Consider the following 13,674-nt stretch of genomic DNA (forward strand, 5'->3'; position numbering starts at 1 on the left):
TTCTGACAAAAGCAAATTTATTGTTTCTTGCTCTGTGCGCAGTATTACATAAACATGTAGTGGGGTGAGTCCTTTTGTGGACAGTTCATCCATGTGAAAATGTTCACAACTGTACAGGAACAACTTTATACTACAGATTTATGTATTTTGTGCTGAAAAAGGTGTGGGTGCATGGGTTTTTAGTAAACTGTGCCGAGACACACAGCCAAGCCAAGTCAAAACTCCACAAATGAGAACATTTTCTTTTGGCACTGTATGTGCATACATACCCATGTGTTATTATTATTTACATAAACTCTTTTCACTCAAACACACTCACACACATCCAAACTCCAAATCCCTGCTACTTTTACTGTAAGACCAAAAAAATAAAAAAGGCCACGGAGCACCCTTCAGCCATCTAGCATTTCTCACTGTCAGATTCCCCTGTGACAGCTCAGACACCGCCTCTTCCTGTGGGAACAGTGATGGTGGATTTATGACTCTGGGACACTATCCTTTGAGGTTTCCACCCACTCCCGGCACAGGCAGGGTGGACACAGCATCGTAGGGACTTTATAAAGTAGCAGCCAGTCATAGTGTATACCCAAATCCACATTTTACTCAAAGTACTGCATGTGTTAGTATTCCAAATTAGTGGTGATCTACTCATCGCCAATGATCATGAATGTAACAAGTCAATTTTATCATCATATAAGAATGCTTATATGAGTGGAGTCGTTTCCGATTCTGAGGTGTTGTTAAGGTTTCAGAGGCTGCTGGTATTTCATATTTTTCTTATTGTCAACTAATTCAACGAAAAGACAAAAACCAACAATGAATTCATGCTACCAACAAGTATATTCTGTGTATCTAAAGCCTCATATCTCTTGTTCCTCTGTGCCACAGAGACATTGTTGTCCAAAAACTTATTAAAACTTAAAAAATATATATTTTCATTACAGATTCATCTACCATTTATTTTCTTGATTGATAGTTTGGTCAACAAAATGTCTGAAAATCATAAAAAATAAAAATGCCTGTCACAATTTCCTAATGCCCAAGGTGACAACTTCAGAGTGCTTGTTTTGTCCAAATTTTCAAAATTCAAATATTGAATTTGTAAAGACATAAAGCAGGGAAAAGCAGCAAATATTGGCGCCGACTCCGACTGGAACTAGAGAATATTTGGTGTTTTATAAAAAAAAAAAATGACAAAAATAAGTCTTGCATGATAAATCCATTATGAAAATAGTATAATAATAGTTAAACTGGTAATGTTTGAATTAATATAGAGAAGGGAGTGCAACTGGAGCATACAATAACACACACACACACACACACACACACACACCATAAAATAAAATGCAACTCTTTACGAGATTTGACTCTTAATATCTTCTGTGCAAAATGAAGGTAAAAAGTCTATTGCTTAGTACATGTTAGTTGTACCACAATCATAGCCACCTTCAGAAATATGTGCTTTTTAATGATGCTGCAAATTTGAAATTATCTGTTGCAGAGTGAAATTCAAATTGTTCAGAGTCCCGTTGGGTGCATAGTTTATACTGAGGGAAAAAAAGCATTTTTAGTGTTTATAAAAATATACAAATATAAGCCAATGACCTGTCTGCTCTGTACAAAGAATGAGTGGGGTGTTTATGTGTTTGGAGTTATGGTTTTCACGAGAGTTTGCTTATCTTGTGTAACTGCAGACAAACTCACCGCTAACTCTACTCTCTCTTTCTCTCACTCTCTCTAAACAAGGAGTTCACGCTTCATTGCTCCTCCACCGACTGCCGCTGCGGTCAGTGAAACACACAAAAAAAGAAGTCCCATCATGTCTGTGTGGTAGGCTTGAATCTCCTCCGAAAAGATAATAAGGCTACAGATTCCCCCCTCAGACACAGTCTAGCTCTTTTCACTTCTCACATCAGGTGTGAACCGTGCAGGGGGATGAGTGTGTTCAGTCCACCTCAGCCCCGTCCTTCAGGGATCTGTTCGTTGGACCGGTCCTGCCGTGCCCTGTGCTGAGGGATCAGTGGACCCCTCCGTTGTACGACTTTCCATACATGTTGAAATCTGTTTCTACAAAATGTGTAGAGACAGGCTGCTTGTACAGGGGGTTGGAGGCCTGAGGGTGGGAAAGACAAAAACACAAGTTACACACTGGCAAAAAATAAGCTTTGAACGCCACAATTCCCTACTACTGCCCAAAAAGTAATCTTAAAAACATTATCAGTCAAGATATCATTATTGCGCGTCTTTAACTTTCAACCAAATGTATCAGTTTTAAAAGTTTGGTGCTAGTAGATACAGTAAACTATACAAAAACATTTTACAGGTGACTCATCCCTACCATCTCATATCGGGCACGTGAGCGTGCGCTCTGGAAGCGTGCAAACTCTCGCCGGTCATGAACGGTGATTGCCAACTTCCAGACAGCCAGCAGCACCACACCCACCAGCAGGATGCTGCCGACCACTGCCAGCAGCACCATCATAGCATCTGGCCCACCACCACACTCTGTCACAGGAGAAGGCAAATTTAGACTTTGTAATGCAAAATGATATTTTGGTGGAAATTGCATATCAGACGTCATCTACAGCTCTCTCTAGGGCAACATCACTTCCCTACAACTTTAGTGATAGTACCAATAGGAGCAAACCATAAACTTGGAGTAAATGTGCAGCATTGATGGAATACTCCTTAAAATATAAATAAACTATTTCAAATGAACACCCTCCAATCAGTAGATGTGTTTAAACAGACATCAAAAATCCATGTTTAATGTGGTTTAGGCATAATGCTGGTAGAACAGTCTGCTTTTATCTATAATTAACACCAGTGATTATTAAAAGTATCTGTTGTCCCCAGCTGCTTTATACCGTGTGAAAAGTTCATTAAATCTCTGCAGCCGTCTCCAAAAGTAATAGCTGGCATGTTAAGTTAATAGGTTAAGTTAAGAATAGGTTCACAACCTCATTTGGCTACATTCCCACTATATTCTGCTGGTATTTCATCAGCAAAGCAGCGCTTTCAAAACCAGCACAGCACTCCCAAAGCAGTGCTGTAAGGGGCTTCACCATGTCTGTTGTCGGTTATGATTTGGAGCTATTTAAATCAAAAAGAATCAGACGGGTCCTTTGTAACTCAGCATTCTGGGAGTGTATGTTGGAGACGTGTGATCACAGGGCCACATTAATCTTGTGCATCACAGCCTCTTTGACAACCCATTTTGTGTTTTATCTTGAAGCGCATTACGATGCTGTAACAAATTTAAATTTGATGATGTGATGTGAGACAGGGCATTTTTTAATGATGTGTTTCTATCTTCATTGTAACTGTTTAATGTTTAGACCATCATTTCCTGAAGATGAGTCTTTCCTTTTGTTGAGCTCTTGTTATCACAGTGAATTTATCAATCACTGACCTACATTCCACTTCGACCAACCCTTTTGCACTTTGCTCTGCTGCACCTACATGAATCAAAAAAGCAGGTGGAGCACCCACACAGTCTGTGTCCAGGACCTACCACTCTGCACTTGCGCAGTTACAAAAGGGTGAGTAAAATCACCATGATCAAAAGGACTAATGTCAAAAAGCACAAAAATAAACTAGAACTATCCTTTAATGCAGTTTTGTGTGTGGAATCATGTAATTGGTGCCAATTATATATATCTGAATGTTTAAACATTTTGTTTTTTTACACGAATCCTTGGCTGACATTAGGCAGATATCCAGTGTGCAACGAGTTTTAGCCAGTCATAGAAGTCTGATGCTATGAAGTAACAGGCTCACAGAACGAAAAGCAAAGTCTTCAATAATTTGTAAAAGTTGTGGTGGGTGATCCTTGTTGATTCATGCACCATAAATACAATCTAAAAAGGCACTTCGTTGTTAGCAGGTGACTGACCTATAAATCAGTGTGATTAAAAAGGAAAGAATACCTAATTGGTTGTTGTTTGGAGCACTGACCTGGCTCTTTTAGAGCTGTGAGGATGGATTGTCCGCTGGCGTGCTCAGAATATGTGAACTTCATGACACAATCGTTGTCTGTCTTATACAGACAAAGCACAGCGCCCGGGTCCTCCGTTTCTGAAAGAAAAAGCAGGGGTGGGGGGGGGGCTGATAAGGATTTGGCAACAGTATCAATCTTATGATGGATGAGTTAATCGGTTAATTTCTTTATCCAACTTTTTACCACAAAAGGGCTAAATAAAACAAAAGGAGATGGAGAAAAGGCAAGGAAATATGTTCCAATTCAGGAACAAAGAGAGAAAAGGGGGAAAGGATTAGGTAAAACTGAAGAGAAATCTCACACTGAGGAAAAAAAGAAAGCACTTTTGAATGATCATCACATAACATGAATTTCTTTGCTGTGAAATCACAACTGTCTGAAAAAAATTTTTGCATTCCTTGATTGAGACGCTGATATTCTGGGTGCCCTTGTTTATAGTCAATCATCATCACCCAAACTGACTCAAAATCGCACAAGGGAGGGTGAGGTCATGCTGCCCTGGTCCACCCCTCCCTGCACTCACCCCCCTCATCTGCCCCTCCTCCTCTATTTCATGCACAAAGTATCTGGAATGTACATGTGGAGTCCATTAAGGCCAGTCAGATGGCTAAACTAGTGGGGAATGCTATGAAACGCGTCGGATGTGGTCCAGGGCCATGCTGGGCCAATATGGAATGGTCTTATAATAGTCTCCATAACTAAACACACACCGGCCACTCTGCTCTATCTCCTCTGTGCAACACCATGCAGCATCACAGTCCCATAATTTGTGCCATAAATTACTGGGCACTTATTAATACATTCCTAAAAGTCTCCCGACTATTTTCCTCCAGGCTGTGAGGGACATAACAAGATATAAATAGAAGCACTTATAGTTAGGCTGAACCTTTTAAAATGACACATTAGAGAGACAGTCTATGTAGCAGGTACATGTTGGTTTAGCGGACTGATTCTCGCTGTAGTGAAGTGAGCACGGGAGAGGTTTGCCATACTTGAATGTATTGAAGTCTTTGAACCAAATGAAGGTGTGCAGTTGTGGATGGCTGTCGTTTCCTGCTGTGTGGAGTGAAGGTAGCCGTGGAGCTGTGAGAGGCCCAGACTGACACCTGCCACATGCACAACTGACCAGTGCTCACTGGTGTAAATTATTTTTAATCACAGATGTGCGTGAGGTGTTAAACAAGAAGAGATGTGAAGCAGCGAAGCCTCAAACAACCGCAGAGAGCTGTACATTATCAAGAGTCTACTGCCAGGCTAGTAGCTCTGTGAGGTTGTACTGGCATGCTGCAGCATTGAGGCATTCTTACATTATTCATAATATGACAAGCTTCTTTTACCAATAGTTTGACAACAGCCTCTTCATTTTTTTCCATTCATGTGTGGCAATAATTTAAAAATAACCAGATTAATTCTAATTATCAGCAACCAGCCTTTCCTAAATGTTATTCCCCCCCCCCTCTAACAGCATTGTTGCATGCAGACGCTAACGACGGACCAATGAGCAAAGACAAATACTGATGCAGATTTTAATTCAATATAATATAGCATTCTGTTAAAAGTGTACTTTTGACTCATCCCTGTTTTTGTATAAAAACACTACTTGGCAATAAAGTTCCTTCTGATTCTATAATGCAAGTATAACAATTTTCTAGGGGTCAGTTTCTAATGTAATTGCTAAAATCTTATAGGGAACAGAAAATTAATTAATTACAGTAACATGTTCCCTCGTGACACATGTAGCCATTTTTAAGTGCACTCCAACTTGTTATTACTCAATTATTGGCGTGTAAATATTTAAAATGGGACCATTCATGGAATAACAGTGCTTAAGCGTGTTTGTGTGAGTGTTTGTATGTACTTCATCACCTCACAGGTGTTAAATGTGTCACATTACAAAATCACTGGAGGACTTACTGTATTTTGGCAGGGCCCCGCAATAATAACATGAAGGGTGTAATAAAAAGTGACAGTGGAAGAGGTATGTAATGTGAAAAGTGAAAGTGTTGCAGATGCCACAGATGTGAATACTTTTCACTGCCAGCCAGCTGCTCTGTGTGCGTGAGTGTGATGTACAGGTGCTGGTCATATAATTATTAAATCATCAAAAAGTTGATTTATTTCAGTAATTCCATTCAGTGAAGTGAAATTTGGATATTATATTGATTCATTACACACAGACTGATATATTTCAAATGTTTATTTCATTTAATTGTGATGATTAAAACTGACAACTAATGAAAATCCCAAATTCAGTATCTCCGAAAATTTGAATTTTACTGAAGACCAATAAAAAAAAAAGGATTTTTAGAAATGTTGGCCAACTGAAAAGTATGAACATGAAAAGTATGAGCATGTAAAGCACTCGATACTTATTTGGGGCTCCTTTTGCCTGAATTACTGCAGCAATGCGGCGTGGCATGGAGTCGATCAGTCTGTGGCACTGCTCAGGTGTTATGAGAGCCCAGGTTGCTCTGATAGTGGCCTTCAGCTCTTCTGCATTGTTGGGTCTGGCTTATCGGGTTAAGGTCAGGCGGTTTGCTGGCCAATTAAGAACAGGGATACCATGGTCCTTAAACCAGGTACTGGTAGCTTTGGCACTGTGTGCAGGTGCCAAGTCCTGTTGGAAAATGAAATCTGCATCTTCATAAAGTTGGTCAGCAGCAGGAAGCATGAAGTGCTCTAAAACTTCCTGGCAGACGGCTGTGTTGACCGTTGACCTTTGACCTCAGTAAACACAGTTGACCAACACCAGCAGATGACATGGCACCCAAACCATCACTGACTGTGGAAACTTTACACTGGACTTCAAGCAACGTGGATTCTGTGCCTCTCCTCTCTTCCTCCAGACTCTGGGACCTTGATTCCAAAGGAAATGCAAAATTTACTTTCATCAGAGAACATAACTTTGGACCACTCAGCAGCAGTCCAGTCCTTTAGTCTTTAGCCCAGGCGAGACGCTTCTGACGCTGTGTCTTTTTCAAGAGTGGCTTGACACAAGGAATGTGACAGCTGAAACCCATGTCTTGCATACGTCTGTGCGTGGTGGTTCTTGAAGCACTGACTCCAGCTGCAGTCCACTCTTTGTGAATCTCCCCCACATTTTTGAATGGGTTTTGTTTCACAATCCTCTCCAGAGTGCGGTTATCCCTATTGCTTGTACACTTTTTTCTAACACATCTTTTCTTTCCCTTCGCCTCTCTATTAATCCTCTTTAGCAATGACCTTTTGTGTCTTGCCCTCCTTGTGCAAGGTGTCAGTGGTCGTCTTTTGGACAGCTGTCAAGTCAGCAGTCTTCCCCATGATTGTGTAGCCTACAGAACTAGACTGAGAGACCATTTCAAGGCCTTTGCAGTTGTTTTGAGTTAATTAGCTGATTAGAGTGTGGCACCAGGTGTCTTCAATATTGAACCTTTTCACAATATTCTAATTTTCTGAGATACTGATTTTGGGGTTTTCATTAGTTGTCAGTTATAATCATCAAAATTAAAAGGAATGAACACTTGAAATACAGTAGATCAGTCTGTGTGGAATGAATGTATACATTATACAAGTTTCACTTTCTGAATGGAATTACTGAAATAAATCAACTTTTTGATGATATTCTAATTATATGACCAGCACCTGTATGTGTGTACTTGTGTTGACTCACTGAGGGTCTCCACGGTGATGATTTCATCTTTGCACAGGCGCTGGCAAGTCTGGTTGTCTGCAAGCCGTCCTGAGTTGAAAAGCCGGCACTCAATACACTCCCTGAAGCAGAGGAGAGTAAGTTTAATGGAAAAGCCAAGTACAACACACATCCAATACTAAAATGTTTTTTTTTTTTGTCAGGGCATCTTTTATCTATTCTCATGAGCTAGAAAACACTCAGAGCACAGACTTGCACAATCTTCTAATTTGGTATTTAATGTTGTTTGTTATTTGTAATCTATATCAGTACATCAGCTGTGAAAAATGGCCTACTGCACTCGCTTAAAACACTGTAAGTTTCTCTGTAAGCAACAGACTAAGAGTAGGTGAACCATGCAGCACACAAACCAAATAAACTGCAGCCAGTGATTTCAATTACCGATATTTCAGTGTGAACAGTCACTTTTACACATTTAGTTTGTTAAAACCTGCATTCCTGAAATTCATTGTTTTGTTTACACTGGAGATAAAGAGAGGCTGTCCAGCTTCTGTGAACAGTGACGCCTCTTTGATATTATGCCCTCAGTTGCCAGTTTATTAGGTACACCTAGGTAAGACTAATGCAACAATTGTCTAATACAGCAGTCCTGGAATAAATCCTGCATTCGTGAAGGTTATAATATTAAATTGTCAGAAACCAACAACAGCTTTGATGCATTCTGCATCTTCCTAATACTTTTAAAATGCTTTTCTAATTTTAATGCAGGACCTCTCTTCGGCTGTATGCTGCTGTTTTCTGCAGAAAATATATAAAACTAACTAATATCAAATCTTAAAGGATTTGAGGCAAAAAACCTGTCAGCACATCTGACCAAAAACGTACAAAATAACTGGCTTCAAATTCCTGGCTCCACACACAGATGATTTAAATCTGTCTTTTAGATATCCTGCAAAGCATACTAAAGTAAATCCAAATTTGCACAACTCTTGCCATTAGTGTTAGAAGTCTGGCTGCTGCTCAGCTTCATTTCATCTTTCAGATACCATCTAACTGGTTATACAACCGTAGCACACGCAGCTGACAAAGCAGACCTGTCTGTAAACTCAAGTCTGGTCAAGGGTAAAAGGTTGTTCCATAAAGATTGCCACTGCCTTGGAAAACTGGAGCCATGTGTATGTAAAGAGGCCTTTTGAGAGCAGTTATTTTGTTCTCACAGAATACTATTCTCTTTACTAGACACATTTAACCCTAACCTCAAAGAGCCTGAGCTGCCACACTGAGTGATGCAAGTTCAAATGGCTGGGCAACAGATCCATTTGTCAGGGTCACAAATGGCATGAAAGTTATCTGGACAACTCTTATGACTTCTTCATCAAAGCTTAGATAAGACCATTAGTGAGTGAGTTATGTGAGGGTTTTGACTCTCGTTTTGGACTCCCATGTGTTTGGTGGTTTGACCTGTGGTTTGACTGCGTCTCATCACAGATTCCTGAGGGCAAATTGCAACACCTTGTTTCAATTTTCCACCTTCCCTCTCATATAATAAACCCATCCGATCAATTGTTTCTCCATCAGTGGTGTGAAGTGCTCATTACAGTGTGGCGTGCTCCTACAGCACACTTTACCTTTTAGTACCACAGGCATCGGGGCAGGTGGGGCATTTTTCACAGGTATCTCCAAAAGCCCCCGGCTCAGTACACTGACAGCGGCCGCACACACAGCTGCCTCGTCCGCTGCACATCTGCCCGTCGTCTGAAATGCAGGACGCCGTCTCTGTGGAGCAGTTACAGTTGTCGCCAATGTAACCAGTGTGGCATTTACACTCCCCACAGTGACATTCTCCGTGACCTGGGCAAGAGAAAAACAAAGAGGAAGTCAGCAATGGTCACTCTGCGGGACAGTTATAATAGACACCACAGTTTAAACAAGGCAGATCTCAGACTGTATTTTTATGCAATACCATCCACAAATGTTTGAATAAAATTGGAAACTTGTAAATATATATAGAAGTATATTCACACTTTGTGAACACACGATAAAGAAAATTACAAACACATCATGTGATAACACCGGCAGGGCTGCAACAAACCATTACTGTCATTATTGATTAACCTGTTGATTAGTTTCTTGCTTCATCAATTAGTTGTTAGGTCCAGAAAATTATGATAAATGTCGATCAGTGTTTCCCAAAGCCCAAGATGTGATGCCAAATATCTTCTTTTATCCACAACACAAATATACTCAGTTTACTGTCACAGAAAACCCGGAAAATATTCACATTTGAGAAGCTGAAATCAGAGAATTTGGACCTTTTCCCTTTAAAACAAAAAAAAAAGAAAAGATATATAGTTGCTGATTAATTTAATAGTTGACAAATAATTGATTAATCGACTAATCATTGCAGTCCAGTGTAGGCCAGTCAGGTTCTTCCACATCAAAATGGGAAAATAATTTCTTTATGGACCTGGTTTTGTGCACAGGCGTGTTATCAAAAAGAGACACCCACAAATACAGTAGCACACAACTGTCTAAACATATCATTATATGCTGTAGCATTAAAATGTATATTTACAGGGGCTTAGGAGCCTAGCCTCAACAAGAAAAACAGCCCCAGACATAAAATACAAAAAGAGGACAAGGGTGTCCAGATACCTTTGGTCATATAGTGTATGACAAACGTGCCAGTCTCTAGATATTTCATATCCTAAACGTATGTCAATATCCTCTGTATCAGTTTATCTACTGAGCTGTGATCAACTGAAGTCAATAATCATGCTAAAGTGTGACATGAGGTGGACACAGACAAGAGTCGAGCTTTCTTCTTCCGCAGAGAACAACTTGACCTTCCTTTGCAACATTGAACAACTAAAGCAGCTGGAGCTTTACAGCACTGACCTAATCCACAGCTACTACCAGCACTGAGCCCCTTTTGTACCACACTCATTAACTTCTTATCTGCACTGAAATAAATCAGGAGGCAAGCCTTGGGGAGAAAGCTGTGTCCCATTGGGTCTTGTTGAAACTCCGATTTGTCTCAGTCATCTGAGTGACTGCACTCCCTCTACGTCAGGAGGAATCCTTGGTGGAGGGAGGACAGCAGCTGTAATCAGGGAAGCATTTCTTGACAAGGTTATTTCACACTGCTTGTGCCAAGACCCTCCACAAAGAACACATTCATTAAGCTGCTATCTGGATGGATAAGGCGTGGACAGAAAGGAGGTGGCAGCAGGCGGATCAAATCTAAAATTTTATGGTCTGTATCAGAAGGAATATGCAGAACAATAGCGGGAAAAAACATCAGTACTGTGGTGTGTCAGATATAGAAAGGCAGCTGCTAAGCGTGAGATCCTCAAAAGGTGGCTGGTGATGATCCTGTATTAGCAAACTGTTCAAACAGAATTCCCAACTGGATCTGAGCTGTTGTAAAAACCAGCATGTCACTAAATTATGGAGACTGGAACTCCTCAGTAACTTGTGAAAACCACACAGTGTTGTAGGAATGTTCCTCGACATATCTGAAGAGACCGAACATCAACAACTAGTCAATTTATCAAATCAATTAGTGCAGAAAGTTATCAGTTAAGTTATTATTTGCTGCTTTTGTTCGTGTTATGTGATGGTAAACCTAATACTTTTGGGTTTTGGACTATTGGCTGGACAAAACAGGCAGTCAAACAGGCCAGTCATATGTTTCAGAGATTTGGAGTCACCATCATCAGAGAAAAATTATTATACAGTATGTTTAAGAGTTTTCCAGTTCAAGTGAAAAAACTGAATTATGATCTAACGGAGGAGTGAAGACTGAGGAGAAAATAGGTCACTAACACATGGAATGACTGTCTAGGAGTGGCTGATCCTTCTGTCCAACATGCACTCATGACAGTAAAGGAACAATCAGATTATGTTGCCACTCAACTTTAGACACAGCGAGGAAGGAAGAAAGCGCATGATTAATCAGATCCTCAAAGTGGTTACAGACTTCTCGAAATGCAGAGGAAACAGTCCGTCTTACCATCAACCAAGTGGTCAGGGTTGTGCAACACACTGTGTAGACTCACAAGCATTAAATTCTCTATTTTTTTATGAACCCGTCTTGACTCTTAATTATTCAGGATAAGCTGCAGAACTTGTGGAAAAACTGAAACTGATATAAATTTATAGGTTTTATGTTTTGAGTCTGAAGCACCACTCCCACACCTCGGTCAGTGGGGGCTGGCATGGCGAGTGGCATGTGGCTGAGTCACGGTGTGTCCTTAAATGACATCACTGCTGCTCTGGGATTCACACAGGGCGACAAGTGGGTTGTTGTTTTTTGTGAGAGTTTGGGGAGGATAAGTGCAAGTGCAGTGGCGATTTGTTCAACAAGTTCTGTCGAGCAGTCTACCTCCACTCCCCTCTGCTCATTATATTTGTATGAGAGTTTACGCACGTCTGTGGATACTGTTTCACAGCCCAGAAGTTTGAGGAGGAATTGCATGGTGTTCTCCTCTGCTGTTTTCTGCAACTGTAAATATGCATTAATATTTAAAATATTTTTATATGAACAATGTGTAAAATGAAAATAGTGACGACAGAAGTGACAGACAACTAATTATCACCCAACTCTGCAGTTCACCTTAGATCTACAGAGCGATTTAGCATCTTTCTGCTCATTGTTTTTGTCTTTTGCCCACAACTTTACAGTTTTGGTTCACTGTCAGTGCTCTCATCAGTGTTGTTTTGTTCAGAAGCAGTAGAAAGCTGTTTTCAGCAAAAAAAAAGCTCTGATAAATAGCACGTATTTTGCTGCTCAAGAGCCAGATAGTACTTGGTGGTGACCAAAACAGTGAGACAGGAGAGTGAACATGGAACAAACATTGGCCAGATAGTCAGATAATAAGTTTGGTAACTGCTAAAAATGTAGTAATAAAAACGTTACAAAGATATTATATGTATTTACAATTTGTTGCCCTTTCCCCCAAAAGCAAAACATCATGAAAATCTTGTCAAATCTTGTATATCAATTGTATCAACATGTCCCAGCTCCTCTTCTTCGCTCTCGCATTCTGCATCCCTTCCCCCCACCCAGGGTTATAAGGGTGTCCATCGTGCCCGGGTGCTATGGTGGATTTCCCTATCGAAGCTTCCCCACAACGCTTTCGAATGTCTATTCAGAAACTCCAAGCCTCGAACATCTTTCTGTTTCGATCATCAATAATTAATTTAATCGTACCTGTTGATTGTGTGGTCCTTCCTAGTGAACTAGATACTAATAGCGTTTGGCTCACCACACTCTCTTGAAAGGAACTGGAATCCTTACAGAAGAGAATACCAGCACTCAACAATACACAAGACCATCACCATGCCTTAAAACAGATGTTTGGATCAAGTGCACAAGCTCTTTATTCTTCCATTCCTTTTTGTTATTGCGCTAATAAGTCGTTCCATTTCTTCTTGGCTGTACCGTCAGGCCACTCTGATTCACTGCTCAGCAGTGAGATTAAAAACTGCTCATGATAAACACAGCTGTGCCAGAGGAGGAGATATGCAACGTGTTCAGATCTTTCAGAGCTGTGACCATCCTCTTTTGCTTGCGGCTTTTCCATGCTGTTTCTATAGACATTAAGTCAGCCTGCACATGCAGCCAAGGGAAAACAAAAGACAAATCAAACTGAGACAGTAAGTTTTCCAACGAAGGTTAAAGTCAAGGGCAACTGGACTTGGTTGAAGATACTGGAAGGCGTTTCGTCCCTCATCCAAAGGACTTCTTCAGTTCTGACTGACTGGCAGGGAAACTCAGCTATTTAACCTCAGTGGGGTCGTTATCCCGGGTCATCGATACCGCTGGTTCGTTAGTGTTCCTGGTTGCTGTGACGACAGTCGTTAGGACTACCGGTGGCCAAGACTGAACGACCATCGTTGGTATCTTCACCTGAGGCCAAAAGTTTCCCTTTGTTGAGTTTCCTGGGAAGTGATGAAAGGACAGCATTGTAAGTGGGGGATAAGTGGTGGCGTAGACCCCCTCCCCTGTTCAATGACGGCTTCTCGACCCTGGTGTAGATGG

The 13,674-nt window shown here is 40.8% G+C and overlaps 1 protein-coding gene across 1 annotated transcript in view; it reads right to left on the minus strand.

Moving 5' to 3' along the window:
- Positions 1-13,674, minus strand: part of itgb5 (integrin, beta 5) — an 81,918-nt gene continuing 68,244 nt past the window's right edge. The window contains exons 12-16 of the mRNA XM_046053701.1: positions 9,257-9,479; positions 7,650-7,750; positions 3,958-4,077; positions 2,339-2,505; positions 1-2,113 (exon numbers count right to left, since the gene is read on the minus strand). Of these exons, the coding sequence (XP_045909657.1) occupies positions 2,018-2,113; positions 2,339-2,505; positions 3,958-4,077; positions 7,650-7,750; positions 9,257-9,479 (707 nt within the window). The 3' untranslated portion in view covers positions 1-2,017. The remainder of the gene's footprint in view (positions 2,114-2,338; positions 2,506-3,957; positions 4,078-7,649; positions 7,751-9,256; positions 9,480-13,674) is intronic.

Source organism: Micropterus dolomieu, linkage group LG07 (genome assembly GCF_021292245.1).
Source record: "Micropterus dolomieu isolate WLL.071019.BEF.003 ecotype Adirondacks linkage group LG07, ASM2129224v1, whole genome shotgun sequence".
NCBI classification, from domain to species: domain Eukaryota; kingdom Metazoa; phylum Chordata; class Actinopteri; order Centrarchiformes; family Centrarchidae; genus Micropterus; species Micropterus dolomieu.